The sequence below is a fragment of the Mauremys reevesii genome, unplaced genomic scaffold (assembly GCF_016161935.1).
Source record: "Mauremys reevesii isolate NIE-2019 unplaced genomic scaffold, ASM1616193v1 Contig131, whole genome shotgun sequence".
Lineage (NCBI taxonomy): Eukaryota > Metazoa > Chordata > Testudines > Geoemydidae > Mauremys > Mauremys reevesii.
In genome coordinates, this window is record NW_024100751.1 from 114,996 (window position 1) to 134,956 (window position 19,961).

The 19,961-nt window shown below is 59.7% G+C and overlaps 2 protein-coding genes across 2 annotated transcripts; both read left to right on the forward strand.

The window, feature by feature from the left end:
• The first annotated feature begins 1,066 nt into the window (after nt 1-1,066).
• Nucleotides 1,067-8,916, forward strand: LOC120392993 (protein FAM170B-like). The gene is made up of 4 exons (XM_039517643.1): nt 1,067-1,079; nt 2,632-3,351; nt 3,744-4,061; nt 8,323-8,916. The coding sequence occupies exons 2-4, from the start codon at nt 2,685-2,687 to the stop codon at nt 8,352-8,354; spliced, it is 1,017 nt and encodes a 338-aa protein (XP_039373577.1). The 5' UTR covers nt 1,067-1,079; nt 2,632-2,684; the 3' UTR covers nt 8,355-8,916.
• Nucleotides 8,917-9,461: 545 nt separating this feature from the next.
• On the forward strand, nt 9,462-19,334 carry LOC120392990 (maestro heat-like repeat-containing protein family member 2A). The gene is made up of 15 exons (XM_039517641.1): nt 9,462-9,518; nt 9,872-10,003; nt 10,362-10,441; nt 11,319-11,414; nt 12,142-12,284; nt 13,028-13,156; nt 14,375-14,537; nt 14,653-14,751; nt 15,647-15,798; nt 16,149-16,291; nt 16,603-16,666; nt 17,411-17,500; nt 17,974-18,052; nt 18,795-18,868; nt 19,233-19,334. The coding sequence occupies exons 5-15, from the start codon at nt 12,216-12,218 to the stop codon at nt 19,332-19,334; spliced, it is 1,164 nt and encodes a 387-aa protein (XP_039373575.1). The 5' UTR covers nt 9,462-9,518; nt 9,872-10,003; nt 10,362-10,441; nt 11,319-11,414; nt 12,142-12,215.
• The last annotated feature ends 627 nt before the right edge of the window (nt 19,335-19,961 follow it).

Sequence of the window (19,961 nt, forward strand, 5' to 3'; positions counted from 1 at the left end):
GTTGGCTCCAAAAATCCCCTCTCTCTCTCCCCCCACTCCCTGTCACACTAGACCCCACTCCACCCCCCTCTTTTGAAAAGCACGTTGCGGCCACTTGAATGCTGGGATAGCTGCCCATAATGCACCACTCCCAACAGTGCTGCAAATGTGGCCACACACCAGCGCTGGCCCTGCACAGCTGGATGACCAGCGCTGCAAACCGTAAGTGTAGCCATACCCTTAGTCAGAGGAACTTACAGCTTAGCCAGCCCCCACACTAAGTGCAATATCTTAAGACTGCAACAAACTCCCTGAATTCCCCAGCACCAAGACTTGCTTACCACAAAAGGTATGAGAGTCACCAGTCAGGTCAGAGACACACAACCAAATAAAAATGAACAAACTCACCCTCTAATTTGATTGTAGGTCGTGATCCAGAAGGATATTTCTCACCCTGCTCACTGCGCCAAGAGACTGGTGGGATTCTGTGGTTCCCAGTGAGTCCGATGCTGGGTAGAATCAAGGGACTTCGATTCCATGCGATTCAATTCAACAAGGCTTTATTCAATATGTGCACAAGGAGAGCCCCTGGGACAAAGAATCGGGCAGAGTCCCTCCAGCCAGGAGCCCCTCCCCTAGCTAGTGTATAGCACATGGCACTTATAGAACAAGTTATAGAACAGGAAGCTCTAACCAATCACAGTTAAACAAACCCATGTTTATCACATGCTCATAGTGCGCCATGCCACATGCTGAGCTCCCCCCCTCCCCCCCCCCCGGCTTTCTCTAGAATGTTCCGAGGCTGGTGAGCCACAGTGGGCTTCCCTAGGCACAAGTACCCTGCAAAGCACATTGTACCCAGGGGTGAGCTGGAGCCGGTTCGCAGGCACCGGTTGTTAAATTTAGAAGCGGTTTTAGAACCGCTTGTTAACTGGCTTCCCTGCGAGGGAAGCTTTGATGGGCTCTGCCTGGGAAGCCTGTAATTCCTCCTCCCGGCCGCCGGGGGGCGCTGCGCTGAGAGAGCCACGTGAGCTGCCGCCTGGCCCTGTTGCTGCTCCTGCTCCTCGGACCTCTGCCCCTGGGGCTCCTGCTGCTGCCTGGTGAGTCCCCGGTTGCTCCCAGCCCCCCCCCCGTGTGAGTGTCTCCCGCCTCCCCGCCTCCCCAGCCTGCCCTCCTCCCCCTGCCCCTGCCACAGCCACCCCTGCCCGCCCTCCCTGCCAGCCCCTCCCACCTTCCCTGCCCCAGCCTGCCCCCAGCCACCCTGCCCCAGCCACCCCTGCCCCACCCCCTGCCAGCCAGCCTGCCCCCTGCCCCTGCCCCCAGCCAGCCCCAGCCACCCCTGCCCCAGCCAGCCCCAGCCCCAGCCCCCAGCCAGCCCCTGCCAGCCCCTGCCCCAGCCACCCCAGCCAGCCCCTGCCCTGCCCCAGCCACCCCAGCCCTCCCGCCTTCCCTGCCACAGCCCTCCCCTGCCAGCCCTCCCTGCCACAGCCTCTGCCCCAGCCACCCCTGCCCCAGCCCCAGCCACCCCAGCCAGCCCCTGCCCCAGCCACCCCGCAGCCACCCCAGCCAGCCCCACCCCTGCCCCCAGCCACCCCCTGCCCCTGCCCCCAGCCGCCCCTGCCCCACCCCTGCCCCCAGCCAGCCCCAGCCCCAGCCAGCCCCTGCCCCACCCCTGCCCACAGCCACCCGCAGCCACCCCTGCCCCCAGCCAGCCCCTGCCCCCAGCCAGCCCCTGCCCCAGCCACCTGCCCCCAGCCACCCCAGCCAGCCCCTGCCCCCAGCCAGCCCCTGCCCACCCCTGCCCACAGCCACCCCAGCCAGCCCCTGCCCCAGCCACCCGCAGCCAGCCCCGCCCACAGCCGCCTCTGCCCGCAGCCAGCCTCTGCCTGCAGCCCCTGCCACAGCCACCCCTGCCTGCAGCCACCCCTGCCCACAGCCGCCCGCAGCCACCCCTGCCCACAGCCACCGCAGCCCGCCCGTCTGCATCACCTGCCCACAGCCAGCCCGTGTCACTCCCTGCCTCCAGCTAGCCCTGCCCCACGCCCCTATCTGCAGCCAGCCCCACATCCACTGGTGCCCTGCAGTTCCCAGGGCAGTAACCCTGCACACCTGCTTTAATGGGGGGGGGGGGCAGGGAGCAGCTGGGACCCACACATGTGCACACCCTAGAGTGACCAGACAGCAAGTGTGAAAAATCGGGACGGGGGTGAGGGGTAATAGGAGCCTATATAAGAAAAAGACCCAAAAATTGAGACTGTCCCTGATCACCACCCACACATGTGAAACGGAGCTCATTTCTAGTTCAGCCCCATCTTTTTAAAAAAGAACTTTAGGTAGGGTTAAAATACATCTGTATTTTCCTGGACATGTCAGGCTTTTCGGTTCTTAATCACCTCCTGGGAAAATATGGACGTATGGTAACCCATTGGTACAAAAAATACATGCTGTCGCACATCCCTTAAATCAGAACTTTTTATAGGGAACCCGTTGTTAAATCAGAACTTTTTATAGGGAACCCGTTGTTAAGATTTTGGCAGCTCATCACTGATTGTATCCAAAATGAACACAAGCATCCCCTTCAGCTCCCCCATTTGGTTTTGAGGTAAGAAAAATTCTTTGACCCCACTAACACCACTTCCTTGTATTTATTAGGAGCAACTGACCCAGTGGCTCCTCCCCAGGGGTCTCTGCCGGAAACCCTGGTCATGAAGAAAGAACAGAGGAGGGGGTGTCTGCCCCTGCTGGCCCCAGGAACCCAGCATCCCTCTGCGGCCACATCCGTCATCAGCCACTCCTCCACCCGCGGCATGGAACACGTGGCCTCCAATCGCCTGTGTGCGCAGCCGCCATGTGAGCCCCCCGGCTCGGGCATGAAGAGAAAGCGCTCGGCACGTGGCAGAGAGGCCGAGGAGGAGGCAGAAGAAAAGGCCCTTTTCTATATGAAGGTCCAGGCCGTGAACGGCGTCTTGGTGGCCTGGGAGACCGGGGCCGGCTTTGAAGACATTAGGAAGCGGCCTCGCATTTTTAAGGCCAAGTATAGTGGAGGAGAAAGCTTTGCCGGCTCGGACCTGAGCAGCTCCCACACCAAGTCCGAGCTGGGGGACGTGGACTCGGAGGCAGAGTGCGGCGTTGAGGGGCCGGCGGAGGAGGCGCCGCAGCAGCCGACGGGAGCACCCCCGGAGTGGCTCCTCACCATCGAGCAGGGCCTGCGGTGCCTGGCCTGCTGCCGAGTCTTTCCCAGCCTGGAGGCCCTGACCCACCATGTGAAGCAGGGGCTGCGCCAAGGCTTCAGCTGCCGCGTGTACTACCGGGTGCTGGGGCAGCTGAGGGCGAGAGGGAGGTCCCAGAGGAGAAGAGTCCTGTGCCCTTGGGGTGAGGAGCCTAAGCCAGGGGCCTTGGAGATGGGCACAGCCCGGTCGCAGGCTGCCAGGGTGACAGATGTCAGGGCTGAGGCAGCCCAGTGGGGCAGAGTGTCCATCCCCCCAGGCCAGGGCAGCATGGGCACCGACAGGACGTTCTCTAGGGCTCTGTCCAGCCTAGTTTCCAGTGTGCCCAGCGAGGGGGCTCTGGCCCTTCCCTGGGGCAGCGTGTCGGACCCCTGACCGGGCGCTCCCCTGATAGTCGCACTCAGTGAGTCCCCTTCCCCACCCCCTCCCCCTGCCCGCGGGGGGCCCTTTGGGCCTGGGACACAGGGCTGGGAGCGGGTGGGGGACTCACCGCAGGGGGCGATGGCCGCAGGACCTGGGCTTTCATTCTGCTTTCAGAGTCGCAGAGATCAAGGGAGTCGCCCCCTCATCAGGACGTCTCTGCTGGGAGCCCTGAGGACACAGCGGAGGAGGGGGTCTCTGCCCCTGCTGGCCCCAGGGACCCAAGCCAGCAGCCCTCCACGGCCACATCCATCACCAGTCACTCCTCGACCCGCGGCGTGGAACCTGTGGCCTCCAACCGCCTGTGTGCACAGCCGCCATGTGAGCCCCCCAGCGCGGGCGTGAAGAGAAAGCGCTCGGCACGTGGCAGAGAGGCCGAGGAGGAGGCAGAAGAAAAGTGGATTTGTTTCAAAGATATTGTCATCTGTGTAGAAGGTAAGAAAAGATATAGGCTCTAAATACAAGATAGGGGACTCTAGCCTAGCAGATTCAAAGGCATCACCACCCTCCTAGTGAAAAAGTTTTTCCTAATATCCAAGCCTTCCACACTGCAACTTGAGAGCATTGCTCCTTGTTCTGTCATCTGCCAGCGCTAAGATTTCATGAGAATCAATCTTTCAATAGGAAAATAATTCAAAAATGCAACTTCAAAAAACTTGGAGTGAAATCAACCCATCCTGATCTTTAGTGTCTGGGGTGTGGGCCTTGGGGGCCAGACTGAGACCCTCATGGGCTAGTAACACCCAGGAAGCCAGTAAAATAATTTCAGTTCTCTTAGCATCCAAGTCTCCCTAATCCAAGGGAGACAGAGGGGTGCTGAGAAGGTCTAACTCATGACTGAAAATACAGAGAGGTGTTATAGGCTTTGGTTGGGGGACAAGTAACAAATCTGTTGGGATTCTTACCCCAAACAAGGATCGCCCATTGTCCTTTAGAGCACGAGGGCCCTAACACGCCTGACTTGCTCAAATCTCTCTCCTGCTAGGGCTGAGAGAATTTTCTCCATCCCCCATGATACCGAGGGAAAGAGAAAAGAAGTGACCTCTCTGTGGTCACACAGCAAGGCCATGCCAGAGCTAGAAAGAGAAGCATAAGAAAGAAGTTGTATCCAAATGTTTTGCATTTCAAACTAACTGATTTTTAAACAAAGGCAATTTGCTGCGTGGTTAGTGAAGTGAAATGATACATTCTTGTCTCCAGGTGTTTCTAGATTGATGAACCAGTAGATCTATCCCCTAGTTTTTATCCATAGATTGAGGGAGGAAAACAAGTTTGCCTGTTTTGTGAATTCCCAATGGCTTTCTTGAATTTCAGCAAACTAGTCGATGGAACTGAACTATTTGACTAAACTGAAAGGAAGACAATATTTTCTGCACCTTTCAAGGAAGCTACTGCTGCCCAAAGCTGGGTTAGCATTTCAGCTAACTTTGCTTCCAGGGCCTTAGCTCTCACATCAGTGGTGCGACTGTCTGAAAAACTTGGCAGTGAACATGTTCTACTTGATGTTATTTTTTCTCTTCTGTTTAAATTATTTAAAAGATTGTCATACATTTGGCCCTTATCAGAGGTTGTCAATTTCAAATGTAATTATGCCAGTGAGGGAGACTAGCCACTGGAACAAATTACCCAGGGGAGAGGCGGAGTCTCTGTTTCCTGGTGTCCTCACGTCACAACTGCCTGTCATTCTGGAAGGTGCCTTTTAGTGACTTACAAGCAATTGGGCTTCATATGGTGCAAAGTGTGTGAAATTTTATAGCCGGTGAAATAGAGGCCACATTAGGAGACTGAATTGTTTCACAACCGATGCCTCTATGAAAAGCTCAGCGTGGGGTGAGGCTGGAGCCGCAACCGCGGGGTCAGGCCGGGCCGGGCCCGAGACTGAAACCGGCGCCGCGGGGCCGGAGCCACAACTGCGTGGTCAGGCCGGGCCGGGACCAGCACCGCGGGGCCGGAGCCGCAACCGTGGGCCCCGGCCGACCGCACTGGAGCTGCGGGCGGGAGCCACAATCGCGGGTTGGGCCGTGCTGGGCCGGGCCAGCGCCACGGGACCGAGACGCAACCGCGGGCCGGCCGCAACTGGGCTGTGACCGGCACTGGCGCCTGTGCCGCAACCGCGGCCCAGGACTGGACCGGCACCAGCACTGCAGGGCCAGAGCCGCAGCCGCGGGCCAGGGCTGGGACCAGCACCGGCGCCACGATGCCGGAGCCGCAGCGCCGGAGCTGGAACTGCAACTGCAGGCCTGGGCTGGGACTAGCGCCAGTGCCATGGGGGCCGGGACTGGCTCCGGAGCCGTGGGGGCCAGGCCCAGCACCGGCGCTGAGGGGGGCTGGGCTGGAGCCGTGGGGTCGAAGCTGGGGACCCTGAGCTGGGGCCGGGACAGGACAGGGCTAGGGGCGCTTGGCCGGACCATGAGCTGGGCTGGAGGGAGCCGCTGAGCCGGCCGCACCTCCCCTCTCCCCGTGCCCCAGCTTACCTTCCTGCCTGCTGCTTGTTTCAGGCTTCCCGTGAACATCTGATTCGTGGGAAGCAGGGGAGGGGGAGGAGAAGGGGGCGGAGCATTCAGGAAAAGAGGGGGAAGTGAGCTGGGGCCGGTTCAGAGTGCGGGAGCTTTTGATAAATAAAGCCCTTATAGAACTGGATGTCCCAGAAGAACCGGTTCTAAAAGGCCTTCTCAATTTAACAACTGGTTCCTGTGAACTGGTGTGAACCGCTCCAGCTCACCACTGGCTCTGTGTATGAGATAGGGGACTCTGTCCTAGCAGATCCTCAGGGAGAGGTAGAGAGGTTCCATATCTCTGTACTGGGCACTGAGGCAACAACGCCTGGAATATTGTGTCCATTTCTGGTGTCCGCAATTTGAGACGGATGCCGATAAATCAGAGCGGGTTCACAGAAGAGCCACAAGACTGAGGAAATAAGGCCCAACAAATTACTGATAGGATGAATTTTGCTGCCTCCTCTCCTTGAATAGAATTCAAGCAGCTACTGATTCTCTCAGATGAAGTAGTTCTTATAAAATCAAGGACAAGACCAATGAATGTCTTTTTCACAACCCAAAACCTTGAAAAAATTTTTTGTTTATTTAAACTGAGTTTTTAAAATTTAAATTGAAAAAGATTTTTTTTAAACCTATCAAGTATAAAATGTGAAACTATGACAAGCGATGTTAAGGCCTCTAGTTGCTCCAGCCTATTAAAGTAATTTAAATAAACACATATATGAAGAAGTCCATGTTTGCTGCCAAGTGTCAGAGGAAGTCAAAGCACTGAACTGCTGGAAATCACTGCCTAAGCACCTGGGGGCCCAGAGGTTATTGAAACACTCAGCCAGACTTTGGCTGCACTAGCCTCTTCTGCAGGTGCAGAAAGAATATTTTCTTCATTTCCGTTGATGCAGCTACTTCATTCAAATGTAAGAAACTGACTGGGAGTTGAAAAAGGATGAAGGCTTCTTTTCCCCTTGTAATCTATGAATAAAGGCTAGAGAGGAGGAGATGTGAGCTACTACTTCTAAAATCTGGAAGGACATTATGAGCAGGAACAATCAGTTCAGTGCACGAACTGGAGATAGTTCTTTACCTCAGTTTGTTTGAAATGAAAACAAATGGTTCAGTCAACCTTTTTGTTTGTATGTATCCTGCAAAACCAGCAAGTCAACATGTTTGAATGGATCCCTGTTCCTAGAATCATAGAAGACTAGGGCTGGAACAGACCTCAGGAGGTATCTAGTCCACCCCCCTGCTCAAAGCAGGACCAACCCCAACTTCATCATCCCAGCCAGGGCTTTGTCAAGCTGACCTTTAAAAACTTGTAAGGATGGAGATTCCACCACCTCCCTAGGAAACCCATTCCAGGGCTTCACCCCCCTCCTAGTGAACTAGTGTTTCCTAATAGCCAAGCTAAGCCTTCCACAGTGCAACTTGAGACCATTGCTCTGCGTTCTGTCGTCGGCCACCACTAAGAATTTCACGAGAATCAATCTCTCATTAGGAAAATAACTCAAAAATAGAACTACAAAACATTTGGAATGAAATCAATCCACCCTGACTTGTAGTGTCTGGGGGTGTGGGCCTCTGATGCTAGACTGAGACTCTCATTGGCTAGAACCACCCAGTGAGCCAGTAACAAATTCCAGTCCTGTTCCCGTCCAAGCCACCGTAATGCAAGGAACAGCTGAGGGCTGCGGGAGACAGAGGGGTGCTGAGAAGGTCTAACTCATGACTGCCAACCCAGAGATGTGTTATTGGCTTGGGATGGGGGACAAGGAGCAAATCCATCAGTCACTACAACAGGTCACACTCGGAGCCAGGGAGACTGGGAATAGAGTCCTGCTGGCACTTCCCAGCTCTGGAAGGGAGTGTTCCGCTAGTGGCATTGTATTGTTTTCACAGCCACTTTCGATCTCCTGGTTTCAACCCTTGCCCTGCTGGCCGGGCATTGTGTGGCACCCTTTGCAGGCCACCTGGGTGCAGGAGATGGAGGAGAAGGGTGAAGGAAGCCAGGAATATCCCACCACTAGGGCACCCAGCCCGTCCCTTGTCAGGGTTTGTTCCCCAGGTTGAGGGTTCCTGTGCCCTGGGGTGGGATGTGTCGGGAGGAGAAATTGCCTCAGCAGAGGGGAGGTGGGCAGGGGAGCAGGCAGGCTCGTTAATGAGAGGCTGCTTTGAAGCCAGACTCATGGCTGCTCCCCACTTAGTTCCAGGATGGAGCGAATCAGGCAGATGCTGAGGAGTAAGGCCGGGCAGGTGGCTCCAGAGTCGGCAGCAAACATCAGCCAGGCTGCCCAGGAGGAGAGCGGCCCCTCTGTCCCCGCGGGCGGGGAAGAGGCTTGTGGCCAGTGGAAAGAGAGGAGCTGCATCGCCTGCTGGAGGGGGAGGAAGACAACAGCTCCCCTAGCTGACCCTGAGGCACCTTCTGGGACAAAATGGAGGTGGCCCCGGGTACAGCTGTGGAGGAGAGAGCCAGGGGAGGGCAGGAGCCGGGGAAGGCAGCTCTGGGGCTTCCTTCGCAGGAAGCCAAGGAGCCAGGAGCTGCGCCCCAGGGCCCAGCAGGAGCCGCCAACCACCATGGCAACTGAGGGGCCCTGCGCCAGCCCGACCCTGGCCCCCGAGGAGCCTCCCGCCAGCACCACCCTGGCCACGGAAGAGCCTCCCGCCAGCCCCACCCTGGCCACGGAAGAGCCTCCCGCCAGCCCCACCCTGGCCCTGGAGGAGCCTCCCGCCATTACCACACTGGCCACGGAGTAGCCTCCCGCCAGCCCAGAACAGGAGTTGAGCGACGGCGCGACAAACCCCAGGAGCTCCGCGTACTCCTGCAGGGCCAGCAGCTCCTCCGTGGGGTCTGGCAGCCCAGAGTTTCTAGGCTCCCTCTTTGGAGGTGAGGGGAGACCCAGGGGAAAGGGAGGAGGACTGGGGCGGTGGGGGACTAGTAACACGCTGTGCCCATCGGCTCGCCAAGGCGCCGGGACTGACCCACGTGAGCCCCACTGACACCAGTGGGGGTGGCACAGCCACGCCCCATGGCAGGGGATGCTGGGCGGAGTCGGGGAGCTCCAGCCTCCCCTGATCATGTTGGGGGGGGGGCTGACTGCCATGGGGCCCTGAGGCTGATGGGGCTGAGGGCGTCTCTGGGAGGGGCAGGGTGGGGCCCTCGCTGCCATGGGGCTCCTTACAGAGAAAGGGGAAACATGGAGCCTTCTCTGTCCACTGCATCCCCCCAGCAGCAGAAGGGATTGAATTTTCTCCTTCCCTCCCTGGTGCAGACACCCCCAGTGCCCAGGTGTTGTGGCCTGAGGAGGAGCAGGAGCAGGAGGAGGAGGAAGAAGAGGAGGAGGAGGAGGAGGGTTCGTCCCCCATCACGGTGATCCAGCAGCACCTCCAGGGCAGAGCTGAGGTACAAAAATCCCCCAGCTGCGCTGCCCCCCAGTCTGTCCTGCTCCTTGTTCCATCCCCACCCAGGCAGGGGGGCTTGTCCCAGAGAATCCCTCACCCGCAATGGGGGGACACAGCTCCTCTGTTATCTGGCACCCCAAAGTGGGGACATTTGTCCCACACAGGCCAAGGTTTCCGCTACTCGCAGACACTATCCCAGTCCCAACCCCATGTCTGTGCAGGGCGACACTGGTTTCGGGAAGGGGGCGGCTTTCCCTGTCCAGCCCCATGGAGGTCCTGAGCCCTGGAGCTGGTTTGGGATGGGTGGGGAGGTCCCTATGTAACAGGCTCTCTCTCCCCCGACCCCACCCCTAGCTGGTGGCGGACAGGGCCAAACAGCTCCGCTTCCTCCAGGCTGTGCCGCGTCTCTGCTTCTCGGCACAGAAGCAGGGGCGGGACACCCTGGAGCCCCCGGTCTCCAAAGCGGCCCTCGTGGAGAGCATTGCGGTGAGTGGGACCCCATGCCCGGCCCTGGGGCGAGGGAGCCAGACATGGGAGGAAGCGTCAGTGGGGCCGGAGCGGGACGCAGAAGACAGGGGGTCCCGGGGCGGAGGGCTGGGGAGCAGGGAAGGGGAGAATTGTGACACAGATGGGGAGCTGGCAGTGGGGGAGGGGAGGGTGGAGTTGGGGGGGAAGAGGGGGAAGGAAGTTTGATGGATGGGAGGAATGGGGGGGGGCAGCTGGTTGGGGGTGGGGGTGACACTGGCTGTTTCTGCAGAGCACTTTGGGCTCCTCCCGGGGAAGTGCCAGTGCGTCTGCAGGGCCTGAGTCTCACATGCAGTTTTGTTTCCTTGGGGTCTCCCAGGAGCTGATTGAAAATCTCCCTGGTGCGTCAGAGCCGAGCTCCATCATGCCCAGCTCCATGGCCGCAGTTTGCAGCCTCAGGTACCAGGACCCTCCCGTCCAGCTGCCCTAACCCTGGTGCTGACCGGGCCCAGAGCCGGGAGTCACAGCTCCTCCCCCGCCTAGGTTCCCCCCGGCTGTGGCTGTTCCCATCCCCCAGCAGAGGAGGCGGGAGCGTCCCCTCTTTCCTGGCCGGGGGGTTGATTTCACTCCAGGAAAGTAGGGAGGGGATCACTGCGGGGGGGCGGGGTGGTCATGGCCATGGCAGTGCCAGCGCCACGCTGGTGCTACAAAGTGTAACATGGGCTCCTCTCCAGCAAACTGAAGCCACCGCTCGCCCTGGAGCTAGAATCTCGCCTCCTGCGGGCTCTTCTGAGCAGGATGTGCACCCTGGGCACTGGGCAGGACACCACACACTGCCGGGTAGGTCCTGATCCTACTTCTCTGGCCCAGGAGCAGGAGCAGGCTCTGGTCCCTGCTCCCTCGCTTTGATGGAGCTGCTGAGAATAGGGGAGGGGTGGGCAGAGCTGGGAACAGGCCCGGGACAAACTGGCAGGGGGGCCCCTTCCCTCCAGAGGGGATTGCGTTACCCCTCCCTGGCTGATCCCAGCCCTCCCTCCTCTCCTCATTCTCTGATCTCCTGCCTGGACTCTCCCGGCGATCCTACCTCCCACCCATTGCAGTTTGGCTGGTCCATACTCTGCTGGGTACCAGGCCCTGCACAGAGAACTGCTAAGAACAAGGATTGACGAGGCAGCAGGCATCCGGCCATGAACTCTTGCTAAGTGTCCCTGGAGTGATGTGAATGGGAGAGGCCAGGATGTGCCTTTTGAGTCTTTCCAGGGCTCCTGGAGAATCCTCCGAATTGTCCCCTGACTGGTGTAGCCCCATGACTGATGGGTGCTTCCTCTTCTTGCAGGCTCTGTACAACACCTATTCCCAGAGCCTGGACATCCTGCTCAGGGGCCTGCTGACGGAGACCCCCACCATGGAGAAGCTGCAGCACCTCCTGGAGGTGAGTAGAATGGGACGGTCTGGGGTGGAATTGCCCCTGAACCCCGTGGAAGGGCAGCAAAGGAGAGACTAGAAGAGCCACTTTTCCATTGTGTCCTCCCAGCTTGGACCCAGCCGGCCACACTTTCCCAGAGCTGCCAGTGCAGGGGGAAGGAGCTGGGACTGTCAGCCACAGCTCTGCACGGTTGCATTAAGCACTAACAGTGAGCACCAGGCCTGGCTGGGGCCTGAGAGACTGAAACCTCTGTGAGATGTAGGACATGGGCCTCAGAGAAAAGTCACTGGCTCCTCTCTAGGGAGATCCTGAGATACAGGAGGAGCGTCAGGGAATCAGCTCTCATGTCCTAGGGACACTGCTGTTCCCGGAGGGATTGTCCTCATGGCCGTTCCATCCATCCTGCATGTGCCTTGATCCTGACGTGCTGTTCATGGATCAGGGGTTCAGAGCAAATAGACCAGCCCCAAGACTGACCATTATCCCAGCTGTTTGGGGGGAACCGAGCCCATTCCGAGTGCAGGGTCAGTTGGATTGAGGTTCCATTTCACCCAGAGCTGGGGGTGTCTGAGGGCAGGTCACTGTCCAGGCCTATCTCTAGCTGAGAGCCTGAGTGATGCTGAGCTGAGATCTCACTCAGGTCCTGCCCGTTAGATACCAGGGGAATGCTGGCCCCTTCCCAGCCCCAGGCAGCTCCAGGGTGGGGGGTAATAACCAGCTGCTTGCTCTGCAGGTGTGCCCCATCAGATCTCCAACCTCCTGCGGCTGGCAGATGAGGGAGGCCACAAGGACATCGTGGCAGGCATCATGCAGGCAGCCAGGGTCCAGCCAGCTGCTGTGGCCTCCCGCCTAGTCCAGATCCTCCAGCAGGATGAGGTAAGGCAGCTCCTTTAGTCACACACCGGTCTGTCTGTCTCCAGGTGGCCGGCCAGCTGACCTACAGCAAAGGATAATGCCCCCAAGCACTGTGTCTCGCCAGGACACTTCCTGTTCTGCCTTGTGTTGTTGTGAGCAGTTAAACAGTGCTTGTCCTCCCCAGAGGTGGCCGCACTTCAGTGGCGGGTGAAGTGACCCCTACAGAGGAGGACCAAACGCTGCTCCCAGCCCTGCTGCCAGCCGTGCAGTTGGAGCCAGTGGGCTGCTGGTGTCAGAAGAGTCGGGATTGTCCCTGTGTTTGTAAATCACTTCGAGTCTCCCCCATGGAAGGAGCTTTAGAAACAAAAGGCCACATCCTGCTCCGGGTTCCAGCCGCTCAATCTGGAGTGACTCCATGCACTCCAGTGGGGCTACTCCAGATTCACACCAGCGGCACAGGCAGCAGGCAGTGGCCAAAGGGGTTGATTTGAATGTGGGTGCATTATCCCCCGAGCTCCTCATGGCCCAGAGCCAGGTGTTGGGCAGTCAGGGCCCGACCCTGATCCCCGTAATTCAGGGGTGTCCGCAGGGAGTCCCCAGAGGTCCCTGGAGTAAGTGGGAGCTGAATCCAGCCCAGCTTCACACATGCCACCATTTCCTGGCCTGACTGGAGCCCTGCGGGCGTCCCTGGGAGCTGGCTCCGTGTCCCAAGCCACAGGCCACTTTCCACTGACCTCCCCCCACCCCTCGGCTCTCCGCCCCAGGTGTCTGTCGGGCAGAAGGTGGCGGCATACGAGGACCTCAGGACTGTGCCGCTGGAGCAGGGGATGGAGGCAGGACTTATCGGCAGCCTCATTGCTGTGGCCTCCCAGCAGATGAGGGCGGCTCCAGAGGTGAGTGACTCTCCCAGGGCAGCTACAGGGGACGCCCGCGGTGAAACCTTCCCTCCGTGGGTCTGGGGGAGCTGAGCCCCAGGCCCCGCGTGGGATACAGGCCTCTGGAGAGGGCTCCCAGCTCCCTCAGTGAGAGCCGCCCCTGGGTCCGTATGGATCCTACCAGGAGATGCACCATCCTAGGCACAGAAGCCAGAAGAGGGGGCGGCCCACAGCTCCCCCGAGAACCTCCCCCGAGCCAGAGGCTCCTTCAGGAGACAGAGTGAGCGGGTGCAGCGCCAGTAGGGTCGTGCCAGGCTCCCATCTGGGTGCGTAGGTGCAGTGCCAGTGGGGTCAGTGGGGTTGTGCCAGGCTCCCATCTGGGGTGATCAGGTGCAGTGCCAGTGGGGTCAGTGGGGTTGTGCCAGGCTCCCATCTGGGGTGCGTGGGTGCAGTGCCAGTGAGGTCAGGGGTTGTGCCAGGTTCCCATCTGGGGTGTGCGGGTGCAGTGCCAGTGGGGTCAGTGGGGTTGTGCCAGGTTCCCATCTGGGGTGAGCGGGTGCAGTGCCAGTTTTGTTGTGCCAGGTTCCCATCTGGGGTGAGCGGGTGCAGTGGGGTCAGTGGGGTCCTGTCCCGTTACACCAGCTCTGCTCACCCACAGGATCAGGATCAGGGTAAAGTGCCTCTGCCCAGAGGAAAAGCCCAGGAGTTTGGTTAGAAGAGCCACATCCACTGCTCCAAAGAGACGTCTGACCAGGACCTCCTGTCTGGGGTGGGGCCTCTCCAGGGCACTCTCTGGCCTGGAGCTGAGATTTTCAAAGCCCCCTAGGGGTTTTAGACACAGAAGTCCCACTGGGTTCAGAGGAGCTGTATGTAAATCCCCTTGGTGGCTCTGAGAGTCTTGGCCTGAGACGGTGCGCAGATCCCAAGGGTGGCTTCAGTCAGGCTGGAAGAGGGGCACTTACAGGGCTGCATGTCGGGGTGCTCTGGCCTGGTGGGCCAGCTTCACTGAAGGGAGAAGGCAAGGTGGGAGGTCACCCAGGAAGAGAAGGAGACCCATCCTAGGCAGGGGCCAGGCCAAATATTCTCTGCCTTGCGGGGTCAGTGTTCGGTGAGTGCCCCCTCTAGTACCTGAATCCCTGCCCCCTCAGCCGGGCATGTTACCCCCCTTGGGGCTGGCGCCCTTATGCCCCCCCCCCGGCTCTGGATCACTAATGGGCTCTGCCGTTCCTTCTGCAGGAGGCCTCGAGCGAGCTCCAGGCGGCTGCCAGTGATACCTTGGCCGCCCTCGCTGGCAGCTACTTCGGGCCGGTGATGCGGGAGCTCCAGAAACACCTGAGGCCCTTTGTGCTGCCAGCGGAGTTCACCCTCCTCACCCTGGGCAAGGTCATGGCGGCCAGCGGTACGGTACCACCCCATCCCCCGCGTGGGCCCATTGCTTCGGGGATGCTTGCACCCTGCAGTGTCCCTGGGCCTGCAGTTGCCTGAGAGCCGGTCCCGTCCATCTCTCTGTGCAGTGTACAGGTGCGTCCCTTTCCTGGGCATCACCCTGACCACCATGCAGACCGTGATGCGAGGGATAGATGACAGCAGGAGACGAGGGGCCTTCTGCACCGGTGAGGGGACCACTTGGGCCAAGCCTTTGTTCTAGATGGTGGGTCGAGATGGAGCTGGTTCGGCCCCAGATCCCGGCACCCCATGACCCTGGGATCTGAACAGCCCTGGACTCTGAGTGTGTAACCCTGATCCAGACCCCAGCGTTGCCTCTTGGCCCCGTCTCTAGTCTGTGGAGGTGGAGGAAGGGGAGGGACAGTATGGTCTGGACCCCTGGGTTCTTCTCCCTGCCGGGGGAAGGTGGGGCTGGCAGGTTAATTCATTGGGCAGGGATGCGCTCCAGTTACTCTGATGGTGGGAGTCGTAGAAACACCTGTACATGGAAGGCACTTTTTAGCGGAGGTCTTGGTTCCCTCCATGTCTTGGGGAAAGGGTGTGTAGGTGCTGGATCTCGGCACACTGACAGGTGTGTCATCATTGGCTCCATGGCATCAGGGCCCGGCCTTGTCTCTGTCACGCCTGCTGACTGCAGGGACTCATGTCATGCCCCGAGGACCCTCACTTAGGGTTGCCAGTTTGGTTGAATGTATTCCTGGAGGTTTCATCACATGACATAATCTTTAATGAAAGATTCAGCTTTGATTGCTGGAGATCCGGGGCAATCCTGGAGGGTTGGCAATCCTACGTCACTGTCTGCCCGCTGGAGGCTGCGGCATGAACCCTGGGAAGGAGGGGCCGGAGAGTGCAGCATGAACCCCAGGGGGCAGAGTCTGCAGCATGAACCCCAGAGGGCAGGGGGCAGAGTCTGCAGCATGAACCCTGGCACACAGGGGGCTAGGTGGGAGTAGACCCCTGCAGAGACTGAAGTTCCTGAGAGTGGCAGAGTTTGAGCTGCTCTGTAATGAACCATGTCTCAGCCCTGGACTGAGCTGCCCTTTGCCCCCTGCCCCCCAACAGCCCTGGAGTGCACGTGTGGGGCAATCAGCACTTACCTGAGGAGCTGGGAGAGGAGCACCTATCCACAAATCACGCTCCAGCGCTTCTCTGCACACCTGCTCCCCACGTACCGGTACCTCCTCAGCGCCTGGCTGCCCAGCGAGGACACAGAGGTGAGGGGCTCGCACAGGCACTGTGGCCACGGGGCGCTCGCTCTGCATCTCCCCACAAGCCCTTTCGCCCCTGGCCCCTTTGTAAGGAGCAGACCCGGGTGGAAATCTCTCCTGTCTTGGGGTGGATAATGTCACCGGATGCTGGGGGCTGTGGAGGTGGAGGGCTAAGAGCCAGGATTCCTTGGCCAATGTCCTCCTGCAGCATAGAGGCCAAACTGGTCTCCCTGCATCTCAGGCTGGTCCCTACTGCTCTGGGTGCCTGAGCCAGTGCTGGAAGGAGAAGTACTGGATCCAGTGACTGAGCCGCAGGGGACCAAGCCAGCAGTGACCCCGTACCCATCTCTCGACAGGTCAAACTGGCTGTCCTCAAGGCCCTGGGGCCAGTGCTGAACATCCTGCTGCCCAGGAAGGATCTGCAAAACCAGATCTATGGGGACATCCCCCTGCTCCTGGCTCTGTACGGGAAGAACATCGAGGCCTTTACATCACCAAGGTGAGGAGGTGGGGGCGTTCCTGCAGGCTCCATGGGCCAGCAAGTGAGCTGTCAGATCAGCTGCAGGATGTTGGATGGGGGTTCCCAGGGCTGGGAAGGGGTCCCAACACCAACCCCCCTCCTAGGGGGTCAGAGTTAACTCCTGGAACAACCATCACACATAACAACAGCACAACACTGTTCTGTGACCCCGGCAAAGGCCGGAGCAGACCCAGGCCAGGATCCCCAGTAGGGGTTACACAGCACAGCTTACAGCAAAACAGCTGTGTCCCCCCCCACCCCCGCCTGCACGCCTGGCTCGACACACACAGACTCTGCCCCGTGCCCTGGGGTCAGTCCAGCCGGACCGTGCTCTGGGTGGTGCTGGCGGGCTGGGTGAGCTCAGCATGGTGGGCTGGTTAGTGGTCTCAGCTCCTGTCTGCTGAAGGCTGAGAGTTGACACAAATCCCCTTTTACCAGCAGCCGGCTCTCCTGCCAGCAGCGCCCGCCCTGCCCCAGCTCAGGGCTCCTGTCCGGCAGCGTCTTTGTTTTCTTTCCAAATTTCCCAGGCTGCCCCACACCATTCATTCAACCCCCCCACCCGCAGGGTCCGAGTTAAGTCTGTGTGTTTGAGTGGCACTCCCCCCAGCCAGTCAGGTTTGTGCAGAGTAGCTGGGGAGGGAGGGAGGAAGGGAAGGAGATCTCTCACCAGCTCCACAAGGGTGCAGAGCATACACCCAGCCAGCACCCAGGCTGCAGAGCGCTCATGGCTCTCACTGTGTGGAGGAGGGCTGCCTGAGAGGCCGACTCTGGACCAGGATCCAGAACTCCAACAGTCCACGTGTCAGGGTTGCTCAGATCTGGGGCTCCAATTCCCAATCCCACCCATGTCAGGCAGGAGTGACTCCATCATGGCCAGTGAGCTGCTGCCCCAGGGTCAGAGCAGAATCTGGACCTCTGCACTAAGCAGAATTCCCCCCTTCACCACCCTTCCAGGGTGATGAGAACCTCTTTCTCCCCAGAGCCTTCAGCCAGGGGTGAAGCAGACACCTCTGTGGCTGATGAGTTGATGTCAGTGCAGCTGGGACCTGCTGCTCCCCTGTGCCGGCTCTGCCCGACATCTCTCCCTGTCTGTTGCAGGTTCTGGGACAGATCTTGCAGGCCTCTTCCTCCAAGAACCCGATCCCAGAGGTGTATGTGGCGGCCATCTCCCACACGCTGAGCTACCAGGTATGCGGAAGTGGGGCTGGCATGGGTGTGCTGGGGCCAGTAGATCTCGGGGACGCCAGCAGGCATCCGTAGCGTGCACAGTGCTCCCCACCCCCTGTACTGGAGACCTCCCTGTGCCCTCAGCATCCCATACAGCGGGAGTCGCCAGTGCTCAGCACCGCGCAGTGTCTGTGGGCCCAGTTCTCCTCTCTTGTGTGGAGTCCAGGGGTGTTTCTCCTGATTTACTCTGGTATAAGTGAGAGCAGGATCAGGCCCTTTAGTCCCTTCTCAGGGCTCTGGCTATGTCATACACAGTACGTACCGCAGGGTCTGTGATGGTCACATGGCCCAATCCGGTTCTGAATCCTACTCCTAGCCCCATCAGTGTGAATCTGCACTGGAGTCTGAGGAGTTGCAGAATCGGGCCCTGGTCCCTTTGGGAGGTTCCTGTTTGAGCGAGCAGGCTCCTCTGACCTGTTCCCATCTCCCTGCAGGTCACTTCCAAAGCTCAGCGGCCCTATCAGCTCTGCAGGGAGAACCACACAGAGATTCCCCACGTCTTCCTGCAACTCGGTAAGGGGGTGGTGGTGAGAGGCTGCAGCCCAGACGAGCGGTGCATGGGGTGCCTCGAAGCTCCCGCTGCTGGGCCCAGATCCCTGATTCAGCACAGGAGAGGAGAGCTCACTCCTCACTGCCCATCATTCTGTTTCCTATTCCCCGTAGCCCGTTCCCATCCATCGCAGCTGTTGGGGATTTTCCATTGAAAACTGTTGATGGGCAGGGGAGATACCCGTGTGGGGATCCTGGCCCTGATGTCATATGTTATTGGTGCTGAAGGTAGGAGCAGGGGAGCAAGAGCTCAGAGACTTCCCCGTATATCATGTCAGTGCGAGCGCCTGGTGCAGCACAGGGCCCGCTTTGCAGCTTCAGGGCCCGTGGGTCTGGCTGCAGGGCGCTGGGTGTGACCTGCTCCCTGTAGCAATGGACAGTCCCCCCCGTGCTCCCATGCTGTGCTGGGCAGACACACCCCAAAGCTCTGCACACTCGGACACTGAGGGTGAGCCTGCCTGCACCAGCCATGGCTGGGGACAGGTGTGGGTGTGGTGCCCCTGCCTGGGCCCAGCCTGCAAGGGGCACTCAGAGATGGGGAGGAGGGGAGTGAGGATGAGCATGGGAGCCCTCACCAGGTGGCCTTGTTGGTGACACACGGGTACATTGTTACAATGAGGTGGGGGGACTTTGTGATCCTGCCCCAGGCCATGCGGAGCTAGTCTGTGGCTCTGGCTTAGTGACGCTGTGTGCCCGTCTCTTCCAGTTCCGGGGCTGGCCAGCCGGAAACACCTGTGCATCAAATCAGTGAAATCAGTTCTTACCGACGGGAGTCCCAAGGTGAGAGAACAACAGTGCCGGGTGTGGGTGAGGCGGGCAGTGCCGGGCGTGGGTGAGGCGGGCAGGGTGAGGCGGGGGGCGAGGGTGGCTGAGGGGACTCAGGGAGCGAGCTGAATCCCAGCTGGGTTGGGAGGCAGACCAGCCCGCAGGGGGCCTGAGAGAAGTGGGGGCAGGAGTTCATTCACAATGGTGGGAGAGGGGATGGAAGTCACCAGAGAAGAGAGAAGATTTCATCTCGGGGGTTGGGCGGGGGAATCCGTCCCTCAGACATGGGGAGGAAATGTTGCTGGCTCCCGGTGCCGTTAATACCCTTCGTTCTCGTGGGCGTCGGAGTCTCTGATTGATCCTTGTTCCCTTGCAACAGGGGGACATCACAGCCGACATCATGGTCCACCTATTTAACATCCGGGTCTTGGGCCAGGTGCCGGCCGCCCTGCAGGGGCTGTGCTCCGTGGGGCAGCCTTGAAGACCCCCCCCCCCGTTCGCATGACCAGCTCCCACCCTCTGCCACAGGTACTGCTCTGTCTCCCTGTGCCTGGGGGGAAGGGCTGGGGGGAGCGGCCATAGAGCCCGCAGCACTGAGAGAAACCAAGGCCGAGCACCTCGCTCTGGGCACCCTGCCCCACCCCGACCCCTGGAGCTGGGGCCAGGCCAGATACTGGTTGGGAAGAATCAGGCTGTGGGGCTGGCCCAGAAGTGAGAGCATCCGCAGAGCCAGGGGTTGTGCTCAATAGCCATTGCAGTCTGGGAGGGGTGGCCTGACGTGGAGCCCCTCCCCCGTCGTCACTGCTCAGACCTTCCCATGGCCCCTGTCACCCCTGACACAGCGAATGTCCGACCAATCCCCAGCCGGGGCCCAATCCACCCACCTGGTATCTGAACCCTTCCCAGCCAGGAATGAAACTCCCCCCGAACACCCTGGGGCAGGGGAGGAGCCTCCCCGTCTGGCAGGTGGGAACTGAGACGCAGAGGAAGGGCTGTGGGCCTGGTCACACAATCCTGGGTGTAGATCTGGGAAGTGGACTGGGTCCCGGCCTAGAGCCTTTCCCCCAGGGGCACCTTCGCGTCTGCCCTTTAGTCTCCCCTCCGGCCA

Excerpts from the sequence above, each read along its gene's own strand:
- LOC120392993 (XM_039517643.1), top strand. The coding sequence starts at position 2,685 with ATGAAGAAAGAACAGAGGAGGGGGTGTCTGCCCCTGCTGGCCCCAGGA. Across the intron at positions 3,352-3,743 it reads AAGAGTCCTGTGCCCTTGGG|AGTCGCAGAGATCAAGGGAG; the intron begins GTGAGGAGCCTA and ends TTCTGCTTTCAG. Across the intron at positions 4,062-8,322 it reads TATTGTCATCTGTGTAGAAG|TTCCAGGATGGAGCGAATCA; the intron begins GTAAGAAAAGAT and ends CTCCCCACTTAG.
- LOC120392990 (XM_039517641.1), top strand. The coding sequence starts at position 12,216 with ATGCAGGCAGCCAGGGTCCAGCCAGCTGCTGTGGCCTCCCGCCTAGTC. Across the intron at positions 15,799-16,148 it reads TGCCCAGCGAGGACACAGAG|GTCAAACTGGCTGTCCTCAA; the intron begins GTGAGGGGCTCG and ends ATCTCTCGACAG. Across the intron at positions 17,501-17,973 it reads CCCACACGCTGAGCTACCAG|GTCACTTCCAAAGCTCAGCG; the intron begins GTATGCGGAAGT and ends ATCTCCCTGCAG.